General features: G+C 46.9%; 1 protein-coding gene across 4 annotated transcripts in view; it reads left to right on the forward strand.

The window, feature by feature from the left end:
• Positions 1–20281, forward strand: part of ASXL1 (ASXL transcriptional regulator 1) — a 74198-nt gene extending 53917 nt beyond the window's left edge. For 3 of the 4 annotated variants that reach the window (XM_019645788.1, XM_019645789.1, XM_019645791.1), the window contains 9 exons: positions 9020–9140; positions 9221–9318; positions 9887–9980; positions 10834–10986; positions 12255–12418; positions 12516–12612; positions 13923–14028; positions 14305–14938; positions 15454–20281. In XM_019645788.1, coding sequence (XP_019501333.1) covers positions 9020–9140; positions 9221–9318; positions 9887–9980; positions 10834–10986; positions 12255–12418; positions 12516–12612; positions 13923–14028; positions 14305–14938; positions 15454–18330 — 4344 coding nt within the window. In that variant the 3' untranslated portion in view covers positions 18331–20281. The remainder of the gene's footprint in view (positions 1–9019; positions 9141–9220; positions 9319–9886; positions 9981–10833; positions 10987–12254; positions 12419–12515; positions 12613–13922; positions 14029–14304; positions 14939–15453) is intronic. The other variant, XM_019645790.1, reaches the window with a different exon arrangement.
• The last annotated feature ends 2490 nt before the right edge of the window (positions 20282–22771 follow it).

Genomic DNA, 22771 nt, shown 5'->3' on the forward strand with positions numbered 1-22771 from the left:
GCAGCCCAGCTCCAGGCCGAGCCGCTGCCCAGCATCCCAGCCGTGGAGGGCAGTGTCACTGGCCCTCACATGCGGGATCCGAACCGAGGCCCTCCGGCATTCCAAGCCAGTTCTTAACCATCGCGCCACTCGGCCGGCCCCTCAATATCTTTTGTCATCAGGAGAATGAAAATTAAAACCACAACGAGGTACCACTACACCCCCTCTAGAATGGCTAAAATAAGACTGACAATACCAAATGTTGATGAGGATGTGGAACATCTGGAACTCTCATACAGTGCTGTTGGGAGCATAAATCTTTGGCAGTATTACTTTATCAAGTTAAACATCTACAAGTATACCCAGCAATTCTAGATATTTGCCCACAAGAAATGAAAATATGTCCATAGGAAGTTGTGTACAAGAATATTCATAGTAACTTTATTCATAATAGCCAAAATCTGGAAACAACTCAAATGTCCTTCAGCAGACTTAATAGGAGAGTAGATAAACAAATGGTTATATATGAATACTATTCTGTAGTAAAAAATAATGAACTATTGATGCATGCAACAATCAGATGAATCTCATAAACATTAGACTGAGCGACAAGCCAGACACAAAAAAGAGTACATACTGTATCATTTCATATACATGAAGACCAAGAACAGGCAAAACTAACTTTGTGTGATAGATATCAGAACCACCATTGTCTCAGTGAAGGGGCAGTGTAGTGTGTGGGTTGACTAGGAAGGGACACAAGGGAACTTAGAGGGATGTTGGACATGTTCTATATGTTGATACGCATTTGTCAAAACTCATCAGATAGTATACTTAAAATCTGTACATTTCATTCTTATGTAAATTATACCTTAATTTTTTTTAAGTAATGGAAAGGATGCAAGGGGTTTACATTGAGCCAAGGGTATTCTCCTACATAACACACAATACAATTAGCACACTCAGGAAATTGAACACTAACGCAAACCTACCATCTACTATGCAGTTCACATTCAGATATCCCAGTATTGTTTTTTATATCATTTTTTTAAATATTCAGGTCTTAGTGAAGGACCACCCATTATCTGTTAATTATTTTTTAAAAGTCTTCTTGATGGAAAATATCCTTTGAAAACATACAAAATCTTGAGCCCTAGGGCATATTTTCTGGTACCTGTAATTTTTAATAGCTCATTTTGTTTTTGTCAGACTTCAAGAGATGATGTTTGGAAAGTTAATGGTATCAAACTTCTAGAATTTATATGGAAAGATTAACGATCTTTAAAAATGCAGAACTAGAACTGCAAGTCTTGCTTTCTTTTTTGTAAAGATTTGTTCTGTTTGTTTTTTACTGAAAATGTATGGCTTTAGAAACAATGGGTAGTTGGAATTGAATTGCAAACAAGTGGGCAGCATCTCTTTAATTAATGAGCTTTATAATCACTGGGTTTCCCCTAGACTCTGGGATCCAGAAGAAGGAAATTTTGACTTAGCTGTTGGTGAAGCGTTTATAGCACCTTAATTTTTCTTTTTTTTAAGGGTTATTTTTTTTATCACAAAAAACACTACACATAATTGTAGAAAATACCCAAAGTCAAGAGGAAAGTACTCACAACTCCACCACCTGGAGGTGGTTCCTGATGGCTGACACCCTAGGGAATATTTCTCTTGTCTTTTGCCTATGCAAACACATTCACACAATTTTTATTTTTAAAAACATGATGGAATCATGTTGTATGAATTTAACTGCTTAATTCACTTGTTGCTTCATCATTTCTCGTTTCATTAGAGTGTCTACAGCATTTATTTATTTATTTATTTATATTGGGGGATGGGAACAGCCCTGGGGAATTGGGGGAAGGGGAACAGTGTCCTTTTGTTCTTCAGTCTAGTTGTGGAAGACGTTGCTTCACTGGCCCAAGTTGGCACCATCATTGCGCTCTTCCCGGGCGACGCAGGTCAGTCACTGGCTTCTGGACGGCCGCTCACTGCGGCTGCTGGCCACTCATGCTGGCTGCTGGCTACACAGGGCAACCCACTGCCACAGGGGCTGCAGCCTACGCTCTTGCTGGCAACTCATGGCAGCCCAGCTCCAGGTTGAGCTGTTGTTCAGCATCTTAGCTGTAGAGGGCAGTGTCAGTGGCCCTCATATGTGGGATCCGAACCAGGGCCCTCTGGCGTCCCAAGCCAGCTCTTAACCAACTTGCCACTCGGCTGGCCCAAGAGCTTTATTTTAAATGGCTACCTGGTAGTGTTCTTTGAAAGAAACACTGTACAGGCATACCTCATTTTATTGTGCTTGACTTGATTGCACTTCACAGATAGCATGTTTTTGTTTTTGTTTTTGTTTTTTTACAAATTGCATCCAGCAAGTCTAATAGCACCATTTTTCCAACAGCATTTGCTCACTGTTTCACATTTTGGTAATTCTTGCAATGTTTCAAACTTTTCCATTATATTTGTTATGGTGATCTGTGATCAGTGATCTTTGATGTTACTATTGTAATTGTTTTGAGGTGTCATTAACTGCACCCATGTAAAACAGTGTGAACTTGATTGATAATCATGTGTGTTCTGACTGCTCTACCAACTGGCTATTCCCCAATATTTCTTGCTCTCCTTGGGTCTCTCTGTTTCCTAAGACACAACAGTATTGAAATTGGGCCCATTAATAATTCGACAGTGATCTCTTAAGTGTTCAAGTGAAAGCAAAAGTTGCATGTCTCTTACTTTAAGTCAAAAGCTAGGCGGCCGAGTGGCTCAGTTGGTTAAGAGCTCACTCAAGAGTGCGAGCTCTGAGCAACAGCAGTTTGAGTCCCGGCCCGAGCTGAGCTGAGTTGAGGTGGCAGGATGGCTCAGCTTCAAAAACAAAAAACAAAAGCTAGGGCCAGCTGAGTGGTGCATTGGTTAGGAGTTGGTTTGGGACCCCAGCTGTGAGCCACAGGACTCCGGTTTGGATCCCACATGAGGGCCAGTGACGCTGTGCCCTCTACAGCTAAGATGGTGAACAACAGCTCGACCTGGAGCTGGGCTGCCGTGAGTCGCCGGCAACGGCATGGGCTGCAGTGTGGCTTGCCGACATGAGCAGCCATCCAATGGCCAGTGAGTGACTGCCTCAGCCGGGAAGAACACAATGATAATATCAACATGGGCCAGTGAAGCAACGTCCACCACAACTAGACTGAAGAACAAACGGACAGCAATTTGTCTGTTTCCCTTCTCCGATTCCCCAAAGCTGTGCCCCCTCCCCCAATTCTCCAATAAAATCTTAAAAAACAAAAACAAAAACAAAACTAGATCTGACTAAGCTTAATGAGGAAGGCATGTCAAAAGCCATGATAGTCCAAAAAGCTAGGCCTCTTGTGCCAGTTAGCCAAGCCAAGTTGTGAATACAAAGGAAAAGTTCTTGAAGGAAATTAAAAGCGCTACTCCAGTGAACACACAAATGATAAGAAAGTGAAACAGCCTTATTACTGATATGGAGTAAGTTTTAGTAGTCTGAATAGAATATTAAACTAGCCAAAGCCTAATTCAGAACAAGGCCCTAACTGTTCTCAATTCTATGAAACCTTAGAGGTCAGGAAGCTGCAGAAGAAAAGTGAAGCCAGCAGGGGTTGGTTCACGAGGTTTAAGGAAAGATGCCGTCTCCATAACATAAAAGTGCAAGATGAGCAGCAAGTGCTGATGTAGAAGCTACAGCAGGTTATCCTGAAGATCAAGCTAAGATAGTTAATGAAGATATCTACACTAAACAACACATTTTCAATGTAGATGAAACAGCCTCATATTGGAAGGAGATGCCCTCTGGGATTCCCATAGCTGGAGAGGAGAAGTCAGTGCTTGGCTTCAAAGCTTCAGAGGATATGCTGACCCTTATTAGGGGCTAATGCAGCTGGTGACTTTAAGTTAAAGCCAGTGCTGATTTACCATACCAAAAATCTTAGGACCCTTAGAATTACACTAAATCTGCTCTGCCTGTGCTCTATAAATGGAACAATAAAGCCTGGATGACAGCACATCTGTTTACAACATGGTTTACTGAATATTTTAAGCCCACTGTTGACACCTATTGCTCAGGAAAAAAATTCCTTTCAAAATATTACTGCTCATTGACAATGCACCCGGTCATCCAAAAGCTCTGATGGAGATATACAACTAGATTAATGTTGTTTTCATTCCTGTTAACACAATATCCATTCTGCAGCCCATGGATCATGGAGTAATTTTGACTTTCAAGTCTTATTAAGAACTGCATTTCATAAGGCTATAGCTGCCATAGATGGTGATTCTCTTGATGGATCTAGGCAACATAAATTGAAAACCTTCTGGAAAGTATTCACCATTATAGATGCCATTAAGAAAATTCATGATTCATGGGTAGAGGTCAAAATATCCACATTAGGGCTGGCCGAGTGGTGCATTGGTTAAGAGCTGGCTTGGGACGCCAGAGGGCCCCAGTTCGGATCCCACATATGAGGGCCACTGACACTGCCCTCTACATCTAAGATGCTGAACAACAGCTCAACTTGGAGATGGGCTGCCATGAGTCGCCGGGTAGGCTGCAGCCCCTGTGGCAGTGGGTTACCATGGGCTACCGTGTGTAGCCAGCAGCCAGCGTGAGTGGCCAGCAGCCGCCATGAGTGGCCGTCCAGAAGCTGGCGACTGATCTGCCTCGCTCAGGAAGAGCGCAATGATGGTGCCAACTTGGGCCAGTGAAGCAGCGTCCTCCACAACTAGACTGAAGAACAAAACGACAGCAACTTGTCTGTTCCCCTTCCCCCAGTTCCCCAATTAAAAAAAAAATCTTTAAAAAAAAATATCCACATTAACAGGAGTTTGGAAGAAATTCATTCCAACCCTCACGGATAACTTTAAGGGATTCAAGATTTCAGTGGAGGAAGTAACTGCAAATGTGGTGGAAAGAGCAAGAGAACCAGAATTAGAAGTGGAGCCTGAAGATGTGACTGAATTGCTGCGATTTCATGATAAAACTTTAGCGGATGAGGAGGTGCTTCTGATGGATGAGCAAAGAAAGTGATTTCCTGAGATGGAAACTACTCCTGGTGAAGATGCTGTGACAAGTGTTGAAACAATAATAACAAAGGATTTCGACTGTTACATAAACTTGATTAATAAAGCAGTGGCAGGGTTTGAGAGGACTGACTCCAATTTTGAAAGTTCTGCTGTGGATAAACAGCATCGGATGCTATAGAGAAGTGTTTGTGACAGGAAGAGCCCATCAGAGTCCATCGATGCTTCAGACTTCATTGTTGTTTTATTTTAAGGAATTGCCACAGCCACCCCAACTTTGAACAACCACCACCACCCTGATCAGTCAGCAGTCATCAACATTGCGGCAAGGCTCCACCAATAAAATGCTTACGACTAGCTGAAGGCTCAGATGATGATTAGCATTTTTTAGCAATAAAGTGTTTTTTAATTAAGGTATGTTCATTTTTGTAGACATAATGCTATTGCACATTTAATAGACTACAATATAAATAGTGTAAACATAATTTATATGCATTGGGAAACCAAAAATTCGCGTGAGTTTATTGCTTTATTGCGGTGGACTGGAACCAAACCTGCAATACCTGAGGTACGCCTGTATTATAAAGTGAACACCTTTGTAACTGCCATTCAGATCAACACATCCAACAGTCAGGAGCTGCCTCTCCCAATCCCCCACCCCTTCCCAATCACAACTCCCTTTCTCACCCTAAAGGCAACTACTATCCTGACTTTGTGGAAGTTATTTTCTTGCTTTTCTTTATTGTTTCCCACCTGTGTTTGCATCACTGATGCTCTAGTTTAGTATTGCCTGTTTTTGAACTTTTTACAAATGGAGTCATTACAGTATGCATTCTTTTGTATCTGGCTTGTTTCATTCGATATTTTGTTTTTAAGAATCATCCATATTGTTGTGAGTCATTGTAGTTTGTTCATTTTTTATTATTTTATAATGTCTGTTTATTGAGTAACCTAACTACGTATTGACTTCACTGACGATGGGCATTTTGGTTGTTTATAGCACAAGTTACAGATGCTGCTGCTATGAACTATGCTTTTTGATGTGCATAGGCATGTATTTCTCTAGGAAATCCAAACCTAGGGACTGATTACTAGGTCGGTCTTAGAATGTTTGTATTTTCAACTGTACCAGATAATGCCAAACTATATTCTCAAATGGTTGGATCTATTTTCAGTGTACCTGTTCCACATCCTCACTAGTACTGCTTGATATTTTGTTAAACTTTAATTTTAACCATTCTAAAGGATATGTTGGTTGGTACCTTGTTGTGGTTTTAATTTGCATTACTTTGTGTCTTTCTTATTGTTAGGTTAAATGCCTTTTCATGTGAATGTTGGCCATTTGTATATCCTCTTCAGTGCAGTGCCTAATTCACATCTTTTGCGTGTTTTTCTTCTTCTGTTTCCTTTTTCTTACTGATTTATATAGTCTAGCTACAAGTTCTTTATTGAGTATATGAGTTGCAGATGTCATCTCCAACTCTGTAGGTATCTTGCCCTTTTTACTCCATTAATGGTGTCTTGCTGAACAGAGGATCTTAATTTTAATGTAGTTCATTTGATTAATTTTCTCCTTTTTATGGATTATTCTTTTTTAAGTTTGTTATATTTAAACAGATTGTTCTTTTTAAGTCTCAGGAATAGAAATGTTTGGTTAAAGGGTATATACATTTTTTAGATTATTGCTTACAGTTTACTTTCCCACTGGCAGTGTCTGAACCTTTTGATACCATTTTCACTCTCACCAACAGTATATGCATAATTTTCCCACACTTGCCAGAACTGGAGTTTTGGGGTCAGTTTTGCCACCTTCTCTATTCATTAATGAATAGTTTATCTAGTTTGTCCATGGGGTCAGAGAATAAATTTGTTGCATCATTCCAAGAACATGGCAGTCAATAAGCATAATTGCAAGCTTAATACTAAAAGTATCTTTAGCTTTTGATTCTGAGGAGCATTTATAGCTGGTAGGGAAAAGAGAAAGATCTAAAAAGCCATTTTCTTTTTTATGAATTTAAGTCAGCTTGATTTGGGCTTAAAGTAATGAAAATAAATTATTGAAAACTTAGTAGATCAAGGGACTCATGAAATTGATGAATTAGAATTTTGTGGATTTCCTTTACAAATTTGTATATATGTAAGAGGTAGAATCATGATTTTTTTTTTAAGGATTTTATTGGGGAATTGGGGGAGGGGAACAGACAAGTTGCTATCCTTTTGTTCTTCAGCCTAGTTGTGGAGGGTGCCACGTCACTGGCCCGTGTTGGTATTACGATCATTGCGCTCTTCCCAGCTGAGGCAGTCTGTCACAGGGCATTGGACAGCAACTCTCGCCAGCTGCCGGCCACTCACGGCAGCCCAGCTCCAGGTTGAGCCATTGTTCACCATCTTAGCTGTAGAGGGTGCAGCGTCACTGGCCCTCATGTGGGAACCGAACCGGCGGCCCTGCTGCTCAGGGCTTGCACTCCTAAGCCAGCTCTTAACCAACTGAACCACTAGGCCGGCTCCTAGAATCATAATTTTTTACCTACCCTTCACACACTTTTACTCAAAGACGACATCCCTGCCCCAACTTGTGTGTACTCCTCCTCTCTCTAACCCCCAATATTACTCCTTCCTCAATATTATGTACTCCTTCCTAGTTTCAGGGTGTGAGGTAGCTCCTAAGTTTTTCTTGGGAATGGGCAGAGTTTAATTCTGAGACTACAACAGAGCCTGTTAGAAGAAGCATTTAGCAGATGAAACTTGGAGTGGTGCCCTCCTCTGTACTCTAGCTTTGTTTCCATTACCATGCTTTTTAGGTCTTCATCATTTTCACTTGTCATAGTCTGACTCCTTTCTACCTCCAGACTTCCCATGGTTAACGGAATGAAATTCCTAAACTCAGATCATTCTACTAATGTCCTTCAGAAACTCCAAAACAATCAAAACCGTAATCCTTCATTACACAGTGTCTTATTATCTACCCTCTTGCTAGAGAGATCTCTCATATCCAATTTCCCACATGCCTACCGAAATCTGCACTTTCCTTGAGTTTGGAACATTCTTCCACATTTGCTCATCCTATTATCTAGAACTCCCTCCTGTCTCTCCACTGCCAACCCATTTGTCTACTGGCTAACTTCTTTTAAAACTTAGCTCAAGCAACACGTCTCCTTGGAAGCCTTACCTCCCTGATCCTTACTCACTTTCTGTACTCCACGCCCTTTCCTCATACTTAATGACTTAGCTGCTCCCTCTTCTGGGCTGCTACAGCTCTCTGTATACCTCTTTCCCTGTGCTTTGTAATGTATAATAATAGATTTGATTTTCTCCCCTACTCAGTTGAGCTCCTTGAGGGCAGGGCCTTGTTTTCCCCTCCTGATATCCCTGCTCTCCCCCTCGGAACTAGCGTGGTATAGCTTATAGGAGGCACTCCATAAATGTTTAATGAATGGTTGAATGCAAAATTATACCTAACTTCCTTGATGTATGTATGAAAAGAACTTCCCGAAAAAGGTCAGTTAGAAAGGGGAAAACGGCCTGCCGAGGGGCACGCTGGTTAGGAGCTGGCTTGAGACGCCAGCTCTGAGCAGCAGGGCCCCGGTTCGTATCCCACATGGGGGCCAGTGACACTGCCCTCTACAGCTGTGATGGTAGACAGTGGCTCGACCTGGAGCTGGGCTGCAGTGGGCTTCCATGAGCCACCATGTGTGGCCAGCAGCCACCATGAGTGGCCAGCAGCCGGTGTGAGCTGCCAAGAGCCTCCATGAGTGGCCGTCCAGAGGCTGGCGACTGATCTGCCTCACCCTGGAAGAGCGCAATGATAATGCCAACATGGGCCAGTGAAGCAATGTCCTCCACAACTAGACTGAAGAACAAAACGACAACAACTTGTCTGTTCCCCTCCCCAATTCCCCAATAAAATCTTTTTTTAAAAAAAGGGAAAAGCAGCACACATTTAGGAGTGAGTACTGTGCTTGTAGGATTTGTAGGGTTTTGCTCACCTGAGTTTTCCTTGCTATCACAGAAAGATGCCCTGCAGTGGTCTCGAAACCCGGCTGCCGTGGAGGGAGAGGAGCCAGAGGATACAGCTGATGTGGAGAGCTGTGGGTCTAATGAAACCAGCACTGTGAGTGGTGAAAATGATGGTAAGTGCTCTTTAAAAGATGGGTGAGGAGCCACAAGTGATCCTTAGGGACTAACTAACCTTTGTCTCCCTCTCTTCCAGTATCTCTTGACGAAACATCTTCAAATGCATCCTGTTCTACAGAATCTCAGAGTCGGCCCGTTTCCAATCCCAAGGACAGCTACAGAGCTTCCTCACAGGTAGGGAGGAAGGTTGGTGACTTGGCTGCGGGGATAAGTGAGGCTAGTCACAAGACAGGACTCTCCTCCTGCAGTTAACTGTGAGCGTGTTAGGAGATGGAGAAATCAGTTTGGCCTCTACCTGTTAGTACCATTATAAGTGAGCTGTGGGAACAGTGGGTCCTAGATCTGAGAGCAGAGTCATTTGTTTTTTTCTCATTACTGTGGCTGGATAATTCTGCTGCTGCTTATGACAGACATGGAAACATCCAGGGAAAAGTAAAGCACAGTGCGGAGTTGGTAGAGTGCGAGCCTGGGAGTCAGTGGTTTGGGTTGTGGCCCTTCCACTCACTAGCTTTGGGACCTGGGAGATAGTGACAGATTCTCCTCAGTGTGGGTGATGCTTGGCACAGGGCCCAGCACCTGGCTCCATAACATCAGTCAGTGTTGCTGTCGGCATCACCTGCCTGAGCTGGTTGAATATGAACCCTATTTTACAAGACAGTGAGTGGAGATGTGGTCGAGAGGGACTGTTGCTGTGGCCCTGCAGATGACTCGGGCTCTTTTTGTATTCCCTCTGGGAATATAGGCAAACAAGCAAAAGAAAAAGACCGGGGTGATGCTGCCTCGAGTTGTCCTGACTCCTCTGAAGGTAAACGGGGCCCACGTGGAATCTGCATCAGGTATGTATGTGTAAGCTTGTGATCGTGGTGCTTCTTCCTCAGGTCCTGGAGACCTGCCTCCCTCTAGCAGCAGTTTCTGACATAGGTAGTGCGATGCCAGTGGAGTCAGGAGACCCCCTTCTGGCAGGAAGCACACTGGTGGTGAGACCTGACTGAGGTTCCAGTGCGGGGCTCTGCTGGGCCCTCCCTTTTGTCTCACAGGGCAGTCCTGAGGGTCCAGTGAAGGAGTGTGCAGGTGCTTTGCCAAAATTAAGATGCCGGTTTGGCTTTTTTTTTAAACAATTTCTATTGGGGAATTGGGGGAGGGGAACAGACAAGTTGCTGTCCTTTTGTTCTTAAATCTAGTTGTGGAGGATGTGGCTTCACTGGCCCAAGTTGGCACCATCATTGCGCTCTTCCCGAGTGAGGCAGATCAGTCGCCGGCTTTTGGACGGCCGCTCACGCTGGCTGCTGGCTACACATGGTGGTAGCCCATGGCAACCCACTGCAGCAGGGGCTGCAGCCTATGCCGTCACCGGCGACCCATGGCAGCCCAGCTCCAGGTTGAGCTGTTGTTCAGCATCTTAGCTGTAGAGGGCAGTGTCACTGGCCCTCATATGTGGGATCCGAACCGGAGCCCTTTGGCATCCCAAGCCAGCTCTTAACCAATGCACCACTTGGCCGGCCCTGGCATTCTTATATGGTAGTTTAAAGCCAGCCCATGAGGTGGTGAGCTCTGACAGCCCTAGGCTGGGCCATGGAAGCACCCAGTATTGCCAGCAGCGTCTCAGGGAGAGCTGGGAAAAGTAAGCTTGTCTGAGAGCCATGGTTGCGGCGGGTGATACTTTTGACCAGCGGAATGCTATGCCTTCAGGGTTCTCGGGCCGCCATGCTGATGGCGAGAGTGGCAGCCCATCCAGCAGCAGCAGCGGCTCTCTGGCCCTGGGCAGCGCTGCTATTCGTGGCCAGGCCGAGGTCGCCCGGGACCCTGCCCCGCTCCTGAGAGGCTTCCGGAAGCCTGCCACAGGTGAGTGGCTTGGCACTCATTTCCCTGCCTGTAAAGGGGGCCCCTGCAGGCCTAGTGAGAAGATGAAGCCTACTCCACTTCTTTTATCAGTTTATTTTTAGTTCTTGGTTGGCCCTAGTTAGTTTTTCACCTTGCATTTTGGTTATTCCATGTATAGATCTTCTCTCCTAGACTGTGAGAGAACTCCTTGTGGGTAGAGTGCCACCTTACTCCTTGTATATTCCTGTAAGGGCCTAGCCTGTGCCTGCCATGGTACTGCTTAGCGTTCCAGTGAGTGAAATTGCTTCTGAGCTGCTCGCTGAAGAATTCCAACATCCGTTTTCTTTCTTTGGTAGCATCCTGCCACGTTTGTTCTCAACATCCGTAGTCTCTGTCAGACCCCCTCTCCCCCCCCTTTTTTTTTATAACCTAGTTAGTGTGTTGAATGAAAGCCTAAGTTGAATTTGGGGGATGCAAACAAATCCAGTAATGTGCACCTCCCATCCCCAGTAGAGCTGCTTGCAAGGCCAGTTTGCTGTTGCTGTTTTTGGATTTCTTTCTCAGGGCCCACATGCTGGTTGTTTGTAGATGGGCTACAGGAAACCATTAAGAGGACTAGCCTTGGCTTCTGAAAGTTAGAATAAACTATTGCCCAACTGTGAGCTAGGTTGGCTGCCTTGCTGTTTTCCCAGCTTTTCAGCAATGCTCAATCTAAGGTCTCGACAGGTCTCTATTCTTAGTGAGTTAAAAAAAAAAAAATCAAAGTAACGTTTGCTGAGGCTTCTGTGACAGGTATTGACATTTCAGTCAGCTTTAAACAACCCTTAGAACCTTTCCACATGGAGAGCATACCTCTCTGGCCCATTCACAGAAGGCCTTGCAGATTTTCCTGTCGTACACTAACCAGATTTGGTTTTAGACAACTTCCATCATTTCTCCAGTTGGCTTTGTGGAACTTGTTCTGCAGCTTCGGAGGGAAGGTCAGAGCCTGCCCAGCCCTGCCTGGTTTTCTGTGAAAACAGTGTCTTCTTCAGGCTGTGACACAGCATGGTACAGAGTCTTATCTGAGAGGCTGCAAGCCGAAGTGTGTTCGCTTCGTTTGATGGCAGCGACAGTAACCTGGAAAGAATATAGGTTAGGGTGGGCCAGACAATTGGCAGATTGTGTGCAGTAAATTCCAGGTAGCTTGGGTGCTGCCACCAGAGTTTTTTCCCTTAGTTAGCATTTGCTTTTTTGCTTTAAGAAGCTGAAAATCTATACCTTGCTTTTTACTGCTTCAAAAATCACAGGTCAAATGAAGCGCAACAGAGGAGAAGAGATAGATTTTGAAACACCTGGGTCTATTCTTGTTAACACCAACCTCCGGGCCCTGATAAACCCTCGGACCTTCCATGCCCTGCCCTCCCACTTCCAGCAGCAGCTCCTCTTCCTCCTGCCTGAAGTGGACAGACAGGTACAGATGGGTAGCCTCCTCTTTGCTTCTCTCTGGGAGAGCTTCTGTTGTCTTTCTAAGTTTTTCATTTGTTGGGTTATTTGCCTGATCCTTCTAGGTGGGGACAGATGGCCAGTTGCGTCTCAGCAGCAGTGCACTGAATAATGAGTTTTTCACCCATGCGGCTCAGAGCTGGCGGGAACGCCTGGCTGATGGTGAGTAGAAGTTCTCGTCTCAGGTGGCTTAAAAGGTGACTGCCCTGTGTGGTGTCACTTGTCTCTTGGTACTTAAAACCCAAACACTCATTTTCACCTGTCTATTTTTCCAAGGGATTTTTAGTATAAGGCAGGTTTTTCTCACAATACTAATAGATGTGGCAGATGTTAATGTGCTCCAGAGTTCTAAAGAAGTTACAGATATTGGGGCTTTCACTACTTTGTGTGTATATCCATCTGCATCGCCTCTTCATCACTAGAACTGTCAACTACTATTCTTTCCAATAAGCATGGCGTTGTCTGGAAGGGTGGAGGGAAGTGCACCGTGGCATTGACCAGATACTCTGTGTTTAGACATTGCCACTTGGAGTAATTGTTAGTGTTTCCTAATTTAATTTTGTGGGGAAGTTACAAGGGGAGTGTGTTAGGAGGTTCCTGTGTCCCCCTCCAGGTTTGATGATTCACTAGGAGGACTCAACAGAACTCAGCATAGAGTCGTCTTCATGGCTATAATTTATTACAGTGTAAGAATACAGAGCAAAATCGACAAAGGGAAAAGAGGTCTGGGATGAAGGGCAGGGAAACCAGGTGTAAGCTTCCAGGGCCCTCTCCCAGTGGAGTCATACACAGGATGTGCTCAATTCCCCCAGCAACGAGTTGTGACAACACATGTGAAATGTGGTCTACCAGGGAAGTTGGTTGAGGACTTGGTGCCCAGGGCTTTTACTGGGAGCTGGTCATGTAGCATGCCTGTGCCTGACACGTACCCAAAATTCCAGATTCCCCAAAGGAAAGCAGGTGCTCACCATAAACCATCCTGTTTGCAGAAATACTTTAGGCACAGTGGGCCATTCGTATTAGTTAGGGGGGTGGGAACCCTCCCGAAATACAGGTTCCCAGATGTCAGCCAAGGGCCAACCTTGTAAGCAGGCCTTTCTAAGGATAAGCAATCAGCCCTGCTAGGTTAATTTTTTTCTGCACAGGAAGTAAGAATGGTTCTTTTGTTTATTTGTTTATTTTGCTTTTCTGATCAATGTGTTGCTTGCTGTTCAGTGACTAATCACCTTAGGGAAGAGTGAATTTTCCTTATAATAGACATGTTCTGTGCTGTGTAAGCATGATGTGAGGAACCCTCTAAAGGAGATAGGAGCCAGTGTGAAGATAGTGAGGGTTAAAAAAAAGATCTCTCAACTCACCAAAATCGTATGTATTTTGAAAACTGATGAGGTAGAATTGTAAGATTTTGCTTTCCATAAGACAGACATGAATATTCTGAATGCATGCGCTCAGAAAACTGTATCTCTCTCCAGGCGAATTCACTCATGAGATGCAAGTCAGGATACGACAGGAAATGGAGAAAGAAAAGAAGGTAGAACAGTGGAAAGAAAAGTTCTTTGAAGACTACTATGGACAGAAGTAAGGCACTTGGTTGCTGTGAGTGCTGGTCTGGGCTTTTGGGGGTTTAGAGTCATGCATGTTTCTATTTGGACGAGAATGTAGAGATTGCAGTGACTGCTCATTTAACTTAATGCCATTCATAGGGAAGCTCCCTGAGGTTTTCCTATCATTAGTGCTATGCACCATGCAGATTTATGTGGTCTGAGATGTCTGACATCTGGGTGTTTGTTACTCATAGAAATAAAGTAAATGTGCCTCCACTGCCCTGTAACTGGTGATGTGTTTGGTTTGCAGATTGGGTTTGACCAGAGAAGAGTTGTTGCAGCCGAACGTGGGCAAGGAGGAGGCTGAAATCAAGAGTGAATTACGTGTCCCAGGAGAATCAGCACGGCCACTGCGTGGTCCGGCCACTCGGCAGCGAGATGGGCATTTCAAGAAACGCTCTCGGCCAGATCTCCGAACCAGAGCCAGAAGGAATCTGTACAAAAAACAGGAGCCAGAACAAGGAGGAGTTGCTAAAGACACACAATCTGTGGCGCCAGACATGCCCCTCTACAAGGATGGGGAGGTTAAGATTGACTCAGCAGGGGTGGGCAGTTCCCACCTGCCCAGCACATCCTCTGCAGTGCCTGACCCCGAGGGTCCTGAATTCACAGCGGAAACGGGGGCTTCTCGGATCCAGACTGATCTGGATGACCTGGCCCGGGCCTCTGCGTCTCCAGACAGAATTCCCAGTTTGCCTCAGGAGACTGTGGACCAGGACCCCAAGGATCAGAAGAGGAAATCCTTTGAGCAGGCGGCCTCTGCGTCCTTTCCCGAAAAGAAGCCCCGGCTTGAAGATCGTCAGTCCTTTCGTAACACAATTGAAAGTGTTCACACCGAAAAGCCACAGCCCACCAAAGAGGAGCCCAAAGTCCCGCCCATCCGGGTAGGAGGCTGTTTGATTCTTGGCTGCCCTGGTGCCAGGTTCCCCTTGAGGGCCAGATTTGTGGAGCCCCTTTGCAGGGCCCTTGTGTTGATTATGTGGGCATGTAGAGCCTTCCACAAGAGAGCCATTCCTGAAACCAACTTGGTGATCAAGGGGATGAGGTTCTTTTCTGCCTCACTTGTTTGTTCAGTCTGTTGAAGTTACGTCTCGAGGTCAGACTCCTGTGGGGTTTTTAAATCTTATATTAGGTGGCGTTAGATCCTCTGTGTAGTGACTTGCACAGTCCTACCAGAAATTAAATTTAGAAGTGAGAAGGCCCTTGAGCAGAGCCTTCTCAGAATGGTGTGGCATTGCTGGCAGCCATTTTATCATGACTATTTCCAAGATTTTGAAGGAAAATGATTTGATTTTCTAATCTATGACCCCCTAAGCTACTAGAATCTGAGTGTAGCTTTACAGTGCCTAGGTCAAAACACCCAGTCACTTAAAACTGTTTTCTAATTCTTCTCTTGCAGATTCAACTTTCACGTATCAAACCACCCTGGGTGGTTAAAGGTCAGCCCACTTACCAGATATGTCCCCGCATCGTCCCCATCACGGAGTCCTCCTGCCGGGGCTGGACTAGTGCCAGGACCCTTGCAGACATTAAAGCCCGTGCTCTGCAGGTCCGAGGGGCGAGAGGCCACCACTGCCATCGAGAGGCGGCCACCACTGCCATCGGAGGGGGGGGTGGCCCGGGTGGAGGTGGCAGCAGGGCCACCGATGAGGGAGGTGGCAGAGGCGGCAGCAGTGGTGATGGTGGTGAGGCCTGTGGCCACCCTGAGCCCAGGGGAGTCCCGAGCACCCCTCGAGAGTGTGCGTCAGATCTACAGCGAACACAACTACTGCCGCCTCATCCTCTAAACGGGGAGCACACCCAGGCCGGAACTGCTGCACCCAGAGCCAGGAGAGAGGACCTGGCTTCTCTCAGAGACGAGGAGAGCTGCCCAGATGTCCTCACAAGTGGGCTGAAAGATGCCTCCCAACTCCCAGTTGCTCCCACTGGGGACCAGCCATGCCAGGCTTTGCCCCTACTGTCCTCCAAAACTCCAGCACCTGAGAGATTAGTTGAGCAACCTGTATTGCATCTAGATGTTAGAACTGAGTGTGAGTCTCATGCCACTTGGGAAAAGGATAATGAGCAAGAACCAACTCTTCTCTCAGAGAATGGCCCTATTCAGTCTCTAGTGGGCGATGTTGTAGGAGAAGAAACTGGCCAGGCTCTGGACAGTGACAGTAATCCAACCATGAAGGATCCTGTGAATGTGACCCCCAGTTCTACCCCTGAATTGTCATTGGCTGGTTGCCTACAGAACAGTCCATTTGATGACAAATTAGGACTTGGTGACTTGTGCTCACCCGTGAGGGAAAGTGCTTCTAGACAAGAAGACTTGAAAACCAAGGCTCTCATCTCTGATGATGCTGCTCCTTGGCTACCTGGCCTGTCAAATGGCAAGGCAGGGGGACAGCCCAAATCAGACTCAGAGACTGTCCCAACTGTTGAGGAGCCCCAGGTTGGAAAAGAGTGGGAGAAGGCTGCTCCCCTCATTCCTGCATTGCCTGAGGGTTTGACAGCTGAAGAGGGTCTAGGTCTCCTCGACAATTGTTCACTCTGGACAGTGCCATCTCGGGGGTGTGTTGACAGTGCTGGCCATGACTGCAAACAGGTGGGAGTTGAAAAGCTGAAAATCAATGGAGACTCTGAAGCACTGAGTCCTCACAGCGAGTCCACAGACACAGCCTCTGACTTTGAAGGCCACCTCTCTGAAGACAACAGTGAGGCTGACCCTAGTGAAGCCACAGTGATGAAGAGGTCCTCGGCTGTGGACAAGGAGGAGAAATGTGATAGAAACGACCCTGCCTCGCTCTCCAAGGGGAATGGTGACTCGAGTCTGGTTACAAGGACAGACAGGATGGTTGCTCCTCAGAGCTGGGTGTCTCGTGTGTGTGCGATACCCCAAAAGATCCCAGACTCCCTGCTGCTGGCCAGTACTGAGTACCAGCCAAAGCCTGTGTCCCTGGGCCGGCCTGGCTCCTCAGTGGAGGCCACTAACCCACTCGTGATGCAGTTGCTGCAGGGCAATTTGCCCCTAGAGAAGGTTCTTCCTCCAGCCCTCAGTGGCAGCAAACCTGAAACCCCACGACTCCCACTTACGAAAGAGCAGGGGGTGGGATCTTTGCAAGATCCTGGGGAAAACAGTTGCACGGCTGGCAGGAGCAGCCCCAGTTCTTTAAGAGTTTCAAAGGAACTTTTACCCGACAGTTTTGAAGCAAGTACTGGTCTTGCCAGGCTGGAGGCCACCCAGGCTCCTGGCATGCCCCAAAAGATTTCCAAGACAGTCCCAAGTTTAGGCTCCCTATATCCAGTGACAAATCCGACAACTGCCTCCGGGAAAGTAGAAGTGGATTCCAAAGAGCAGTTCTCTCCCTTTAGTTTTGAAGAACAGAAGGAAGCCCGTGACTTGTCCCAGTGCAGTAATTCAAATGCTGCCCCAGGCAAAAGCCCAGAAAATCTCACTACCTCGAGAGTCCCTTGTTTCTCATCTCCAAATGTGATCTCCTTGGGTCCCAATCAGACAGGTCAGGCCCTGGGTGATCAGAACAGTGCTGGAGGCCAAGGGAAGAAGCTCTTTGGCTCCATGAACGCGCCTGCAGCCCTTCAGTGCCCCAGGCCTGTGGAGCCAGTGCCAGTGCCAGTGTCTGTGGATGCCCCTCCTGCTCTTCCCAGTAGAAAGTTGGGGCCAAGTAAGAACTCTGTGTCTGGTGGGGTACAGACTACCAGGGAAGACTGGGCTCCAAAGCCACCACCTGCCTCTGTTGGCAGCATCAAGAATGAGAAGACTTTTGTGGGGGGGCCTCTCAAGGTGAATGCAGAGAACAGAAACGCAGCCGGGCCTGGTCCTCGGGAGCTGGTGGATCACTTGCAAGCAATGCCCTTTGTCCTTGACTTGCCCTTCTGGAAATTGCCCCGAGAGCCTGGGAAAGGGCTCAGTCAGCCTCTGGAGCCTTCTTCTATTCCCTCTCAACTCAACATCAAACAGGCATTTTATGGGAAGCTTTCCAAACTCCAGCTAAGTTCCACCAGCTTTAATTATTCCTCCAGCCCCCCCACCTTTCCCAAAGGCCTTGCTGGAAGTGTGGTGCAGCTGAGCCACAAAGCAAACTTTGGTGCGAGCCACAGTGCATCACTTTCCTTGCAAATGTTCACCGACAGCAGCACAGTGGAAAGCATCTCGCTCCAGTGTGCATGCAGCCTGAAAGCCATGATCATGTGCCAGGGCTGTGGTGCGTTCTGTCACGATGACTGTATTGGACCCTCAAAGCTCTGTGTATTGTGCCTTGTGGTGAGATAATAAATTATGGCCATGGGAAAAGTTGTATATTTAGTGTGTATTTTGATAATGATTGATCTTAAGTCTGTATACAGAATATCATTGATACAATAGACTCTGTCTCTCTAGGCAGGAGCACTCTTGCCTCACCCTAAAATTTATAGTGCTAAAAGGCTCTCTGTCACTTACCAGTTCTGGTCTTGTTGGAGGGGTTTTTCGAAGGGCAACTCATTGGGCTGCCAGCTCCAGCTCTCCCGCAGACAGTCAGAGCCTGGTTTGTGGTGTGGGGAGCCTGTTTGACACCCAGAGGGACTTGAAGCTGAAGAAAGAATGTGTTCTCCACTGAGGGAACTAACCTACCCGAACTGAGTAGAAATGTCAGTCTTCCACTGCCCCCTCCCTGCCAAACCCTCCTACTCCGGGGAGCTGATGATTGGGGAAGAACCAGCACAGGGTTAAGTAACTCCCAGCAGTGCCCACCAGGGGGTTCAAGCACCTGCTGACCTCAGGGTCGCAGCCTTTTGGTGGAGCCAGTTTGACCTTTGGTTTTGTTGCTGAAGCAGATTTGGGACTTTGCTGTCTCGGTACAATCCGCTGGCCCACGGGAGCTTTTGGAACCTTGAATAGACCTGCTTGGACAGTGGGCTTGGGCATAGGGTGTCTTTCTTCTTAAAATGCCATCTGTAGACCTTGTAAGTCAGATGTCCAGATGTTTGGCGGGTGAATGCCTCTGCCTGACACCCTCCCTGTCACTTTGGACTCTGGGAGTGGGCATCTCCACACACCTGTGTATGTGAAAGTCATTTCAAAGCAGTGTGTGTTTCTTATTTTTATATTTTTAACTCTTTACCCTTGGATGTATAAAGTGAATTTTTTGGCTTCTGTAAGTATGCTCTATGCACCTCTGATGTTTTATCATGTATTTATATGTTGTACACAGTACTGGCCAATTCTGTAAATGGATGTATTGTACAGAGAACATGATCGTCTCCCTTACTTTACGTCTTGGGCGTCATTGCATTAAAGTGGTGTAATTGACTTCTCTCCACCTGTGTCAGAGCCACTGCATGCTGTGCTGCCCGACCTGAGGGTAGAGTGATGGACCTGTCGTCTGCTAGGTTGGCCCATTGTCCTGTCACAGGTCACCCAGTGGACCTTTTGCAGCCTGCAGAGCCACGGTCAGCCTGCCCACTAGCTACTGAGCAAATGCGTCTTACTCCTCACATCTCTTCTCCAACCTTCACTGGCTGCTTGCTGCCATGTGTGACAAACCACCACCACCGTCAGTGTTAAGTGCTTCTGCATTCAAGGGTGAGTACCCTGGGCAACCCCCAGGTGGGCCTTCCAGACCTGGCTCCAGGGCCACCCCACCTGTCAGCAATACCTGGGACCATGCTCTCTGGGGGCCACGGGTTCCTTTTGGCATTCTTTTGACAACAGGTTAGGGAAGAAATAGCCAGGCCTGCTTCTGCCTCTCACAACACATTTCTAACAAATAGACCTCTCCATCGTTGTCTTCTCTCGCCCGGCTTCCTGCCTTATTTCTTGCACCTCGACTTGTTGCATAGTTGAGAGTCCTTGTTTAACTTCAGTCTCCCTGTGTGAGTGCTTCTGTGTGAAGTATAACAGTAGTATGACTTCAGCAGGTCTCATTTCATCGCAAGGCCCACCCCCACCCCCATTTCATCCAATGTGGCATTTTTGTTCTCTGAAGCGTGCGTGAGAAGTTGGCAATGATGTGGTGATTTCAATGCAGTATTGGCCAAGTCCAAGTTGTCAACTTCAAGAGTCTGTTTACCAAAGATAGGGAGCAGAGGCCCAAGCGTGTTTGATCCTCCTCTTCCTTCTGCTGTGACCTTTGGGGCCACCCTAGGGTTCAGTTTTAAACTGATCTGGTCCGTGGGGCTGCCCAGGGAAAGCACTGCTCTTGTATGTCTCGTGGTATTGGAAAAATAAACCTGTACAACCTGCACTGTGGTCTCAGGCATCTTCTGTGGCTGCCCTGCTGGGGTGGGAAGGAAGGTCAGGCTGGAGGCAGAAGCTGCATTAAAGGAGCAAGCGCCAGCTCTCACCTCGGCTCTGGAGCTCGTGTTGTGTAAGCTCTTTTATGAGGTGCGTCCTACAGGCATGACTTGTCAGTTTCACTGGTCTGTAGACTGCGTGACTTGATGTATTTGCCCACCGCGTGCACTGGAAGCAGAAATGTAATGAAAGGGATAAGGATGTTCGTCCCAACTGCCTCACTGAGACTGAGGTTGCCCAAGAGCTTCCTAATGGCTGATCTGTGGGGAAGGCGAACAGTTCCCGACCTTGAAAAGCCATAAACATGAATGCTTCTCTGCTCAGCGGCAGGCAGCAGTGAGGGAGGTGCTGGCACAAGGTGGGGTCTGATGCTAGTTGAGCGAGACTGACTGGATGACAGCCTGCAGAGGCTGATGTCTCAGTTCAAGTCCTCAGACTTATCTGGGGTACTTAAATATGATTTAGTGCTTGTTAGAAACTATCAGTATATAAATGCGCCAAAAGTAAAAAAAATGGTGGGACGTAAAGTGAACTAAAATACATATTCATTAATTTGTTTCCCATAATTTGGAGAAAATAGACTTACTGTGCAGTGGGACATCTTTTGGGGCAGTCGAAGCTGCATTTGTGCAGTGCTGCTGTTTGATAACAGGTGCGGTTGGAGAACTTACGGTTAGGGGGCTCCATGGTGACTAGGCAGCCACCTGGTGGTGAGGATGTGTATTTGGGCCTTCGTGTCACAGATTCTCTTTGTCCACTTGTCTGCAGGGGCTTAGGCTGCTTTAGGAATCAGAGTTGCATCTCACCAGGGAGCTGGCACAGCATGGCCGGTTAGAGTACAGGCCCTGCCACCTACCAGCGCTGTGGTTGGAGCAGTTAGTCTCTCTGCCAACTTTTCCATCTCTGAATGGGGATAGTAGTTCCAACTTCATAAGGTGGTTGGTACCCCGGATGGTTAGCTTGTACCAGGCCAAGACGATGGCTACATGAACTTACAGTAGAAATTGGTACGACTTCTGCCACCTGCTGACCCTACCCCAGAGGGGAGCTGTGGAGATGTGGCCTGGTGTGACGTGCTGAGGGGTGGTGTGGCCTGTAAGTGGACATGGCTTGTGACCTCACATTACAGTTGTTGACTACACAGTCCTGCGTTTAGAGACTGGTAGGGGAGACATTTTATTCAAGGTCCAAGAGATGATGAAACCTAATGTTTCAGAATGTGGAAAGATCTTACTGGCCTGGTGAAGTGTTTTACATCCAACCCGCTCTTGAGGAAGTCAGACCCTGCTGAGGGCGGGGTGTTGGGCCTCTGCTGACCAAGCATCTGCCTGCCTTGTGCCCTCAGAGGACGTGGCACAGGCTGTGTTGCCCTCATGTGGGTGCCGTTTAAAGTGGGAAAGAGGGTGGTTTTTGTGACCTTGGAGATTAATAGTTGAAACCAAACATCGACAGTGCCCTGCTTCCTTTTGTCTCTGTGCATCAGTTTGAAAGCCCGGAATGAGCATCTCTACCAAAAGATGCAGACGGAAGCTCTATAAGGAAAGGCAGAGTCACAAGACAGCTGTCAGTGCAGCGACTCTTCACCTTTCTGAAAACACAGGCTCCTTTGCAAGCCCTATGGAAGGTCTGGATCCTCTCCCCTCAGGAATGCAGAGTTGTGGATACTATTTCAGAGGGCGCACAAGCTCCTTAGGCAGCTGGGGTCCCCCATTTAAGAGCCCCCTGATTGATAATAAACCTTATAAAACCCGGTTTTATACAAAAGACCAAGGAGGGGAGAGATGACACCCGGTTTTATACAAAAGACCAAGGAGGGGAGAGATGACTTTGCGAAGGATTCTCAGGTTTCCTGTAACTACTAAGCATCTGTAGTGCATTTTAAATGACTTGAAAAATGCAGTGCTGTTCATGTTCTCCATGTCTGATTGAAGTGAGGGCTGCCTGTTTGGTCACTGAGTAAATCCAAGTTCCCTGTTCTAAAATGAGCATTCCCATTTGATGTTGTCCTGTACACTGTTAGCAGTGGTCGGGAGTGCCATTTAAAGAAGCCAGACGGGGACCAAGCAGCGCCTCTCTGCCCTCCAGTGATGTCTCCCAGATCCCAGTGCTCCCGCAGAGCAGCCACACTTCATCTTCAGGTAAGAGCTTTCCCGCTCGGCCAGCACGGCCTGCGTGTGGTGTCTGCGTTCTGGATGTGTTCCAGGTTGCAGGGATTTATGGTCAGCAGTGGTAGTTTCAGTAAGACAGGTATGTTCATGGTATTGCTGAGGATTTGCTGCCCATGGCCCCCACGTGCGTGTGAAAAGATGGGGTGCCGAGGTGCCATCTGCTTTGACTGTTTGCTACTCTATGAATCAGTCCCAGAGTGTCCTCCCTGGCCACAGTGGCCTCAAATTATTGGCCTCTCTCCTTTTATTTTATATACTTGGCAACTGCACAG

The sequence above is a fragment of the Hipposideros armiger genome, unplaced genomic scaffold (genome assembly GCF_001890085.2).
Source record: "Hipposideros armiger isolate ML-2016 unplaced genomic scaffold, ASM189008v1 scaffold_94, whole genome shotgun sequence".
Lineage (NCBI taxonomy): Eukaryota > Metazoa > Chordata > Mammalia > Chiroptera > Hipposideridae > Hipposideros > Hipposideros armiger.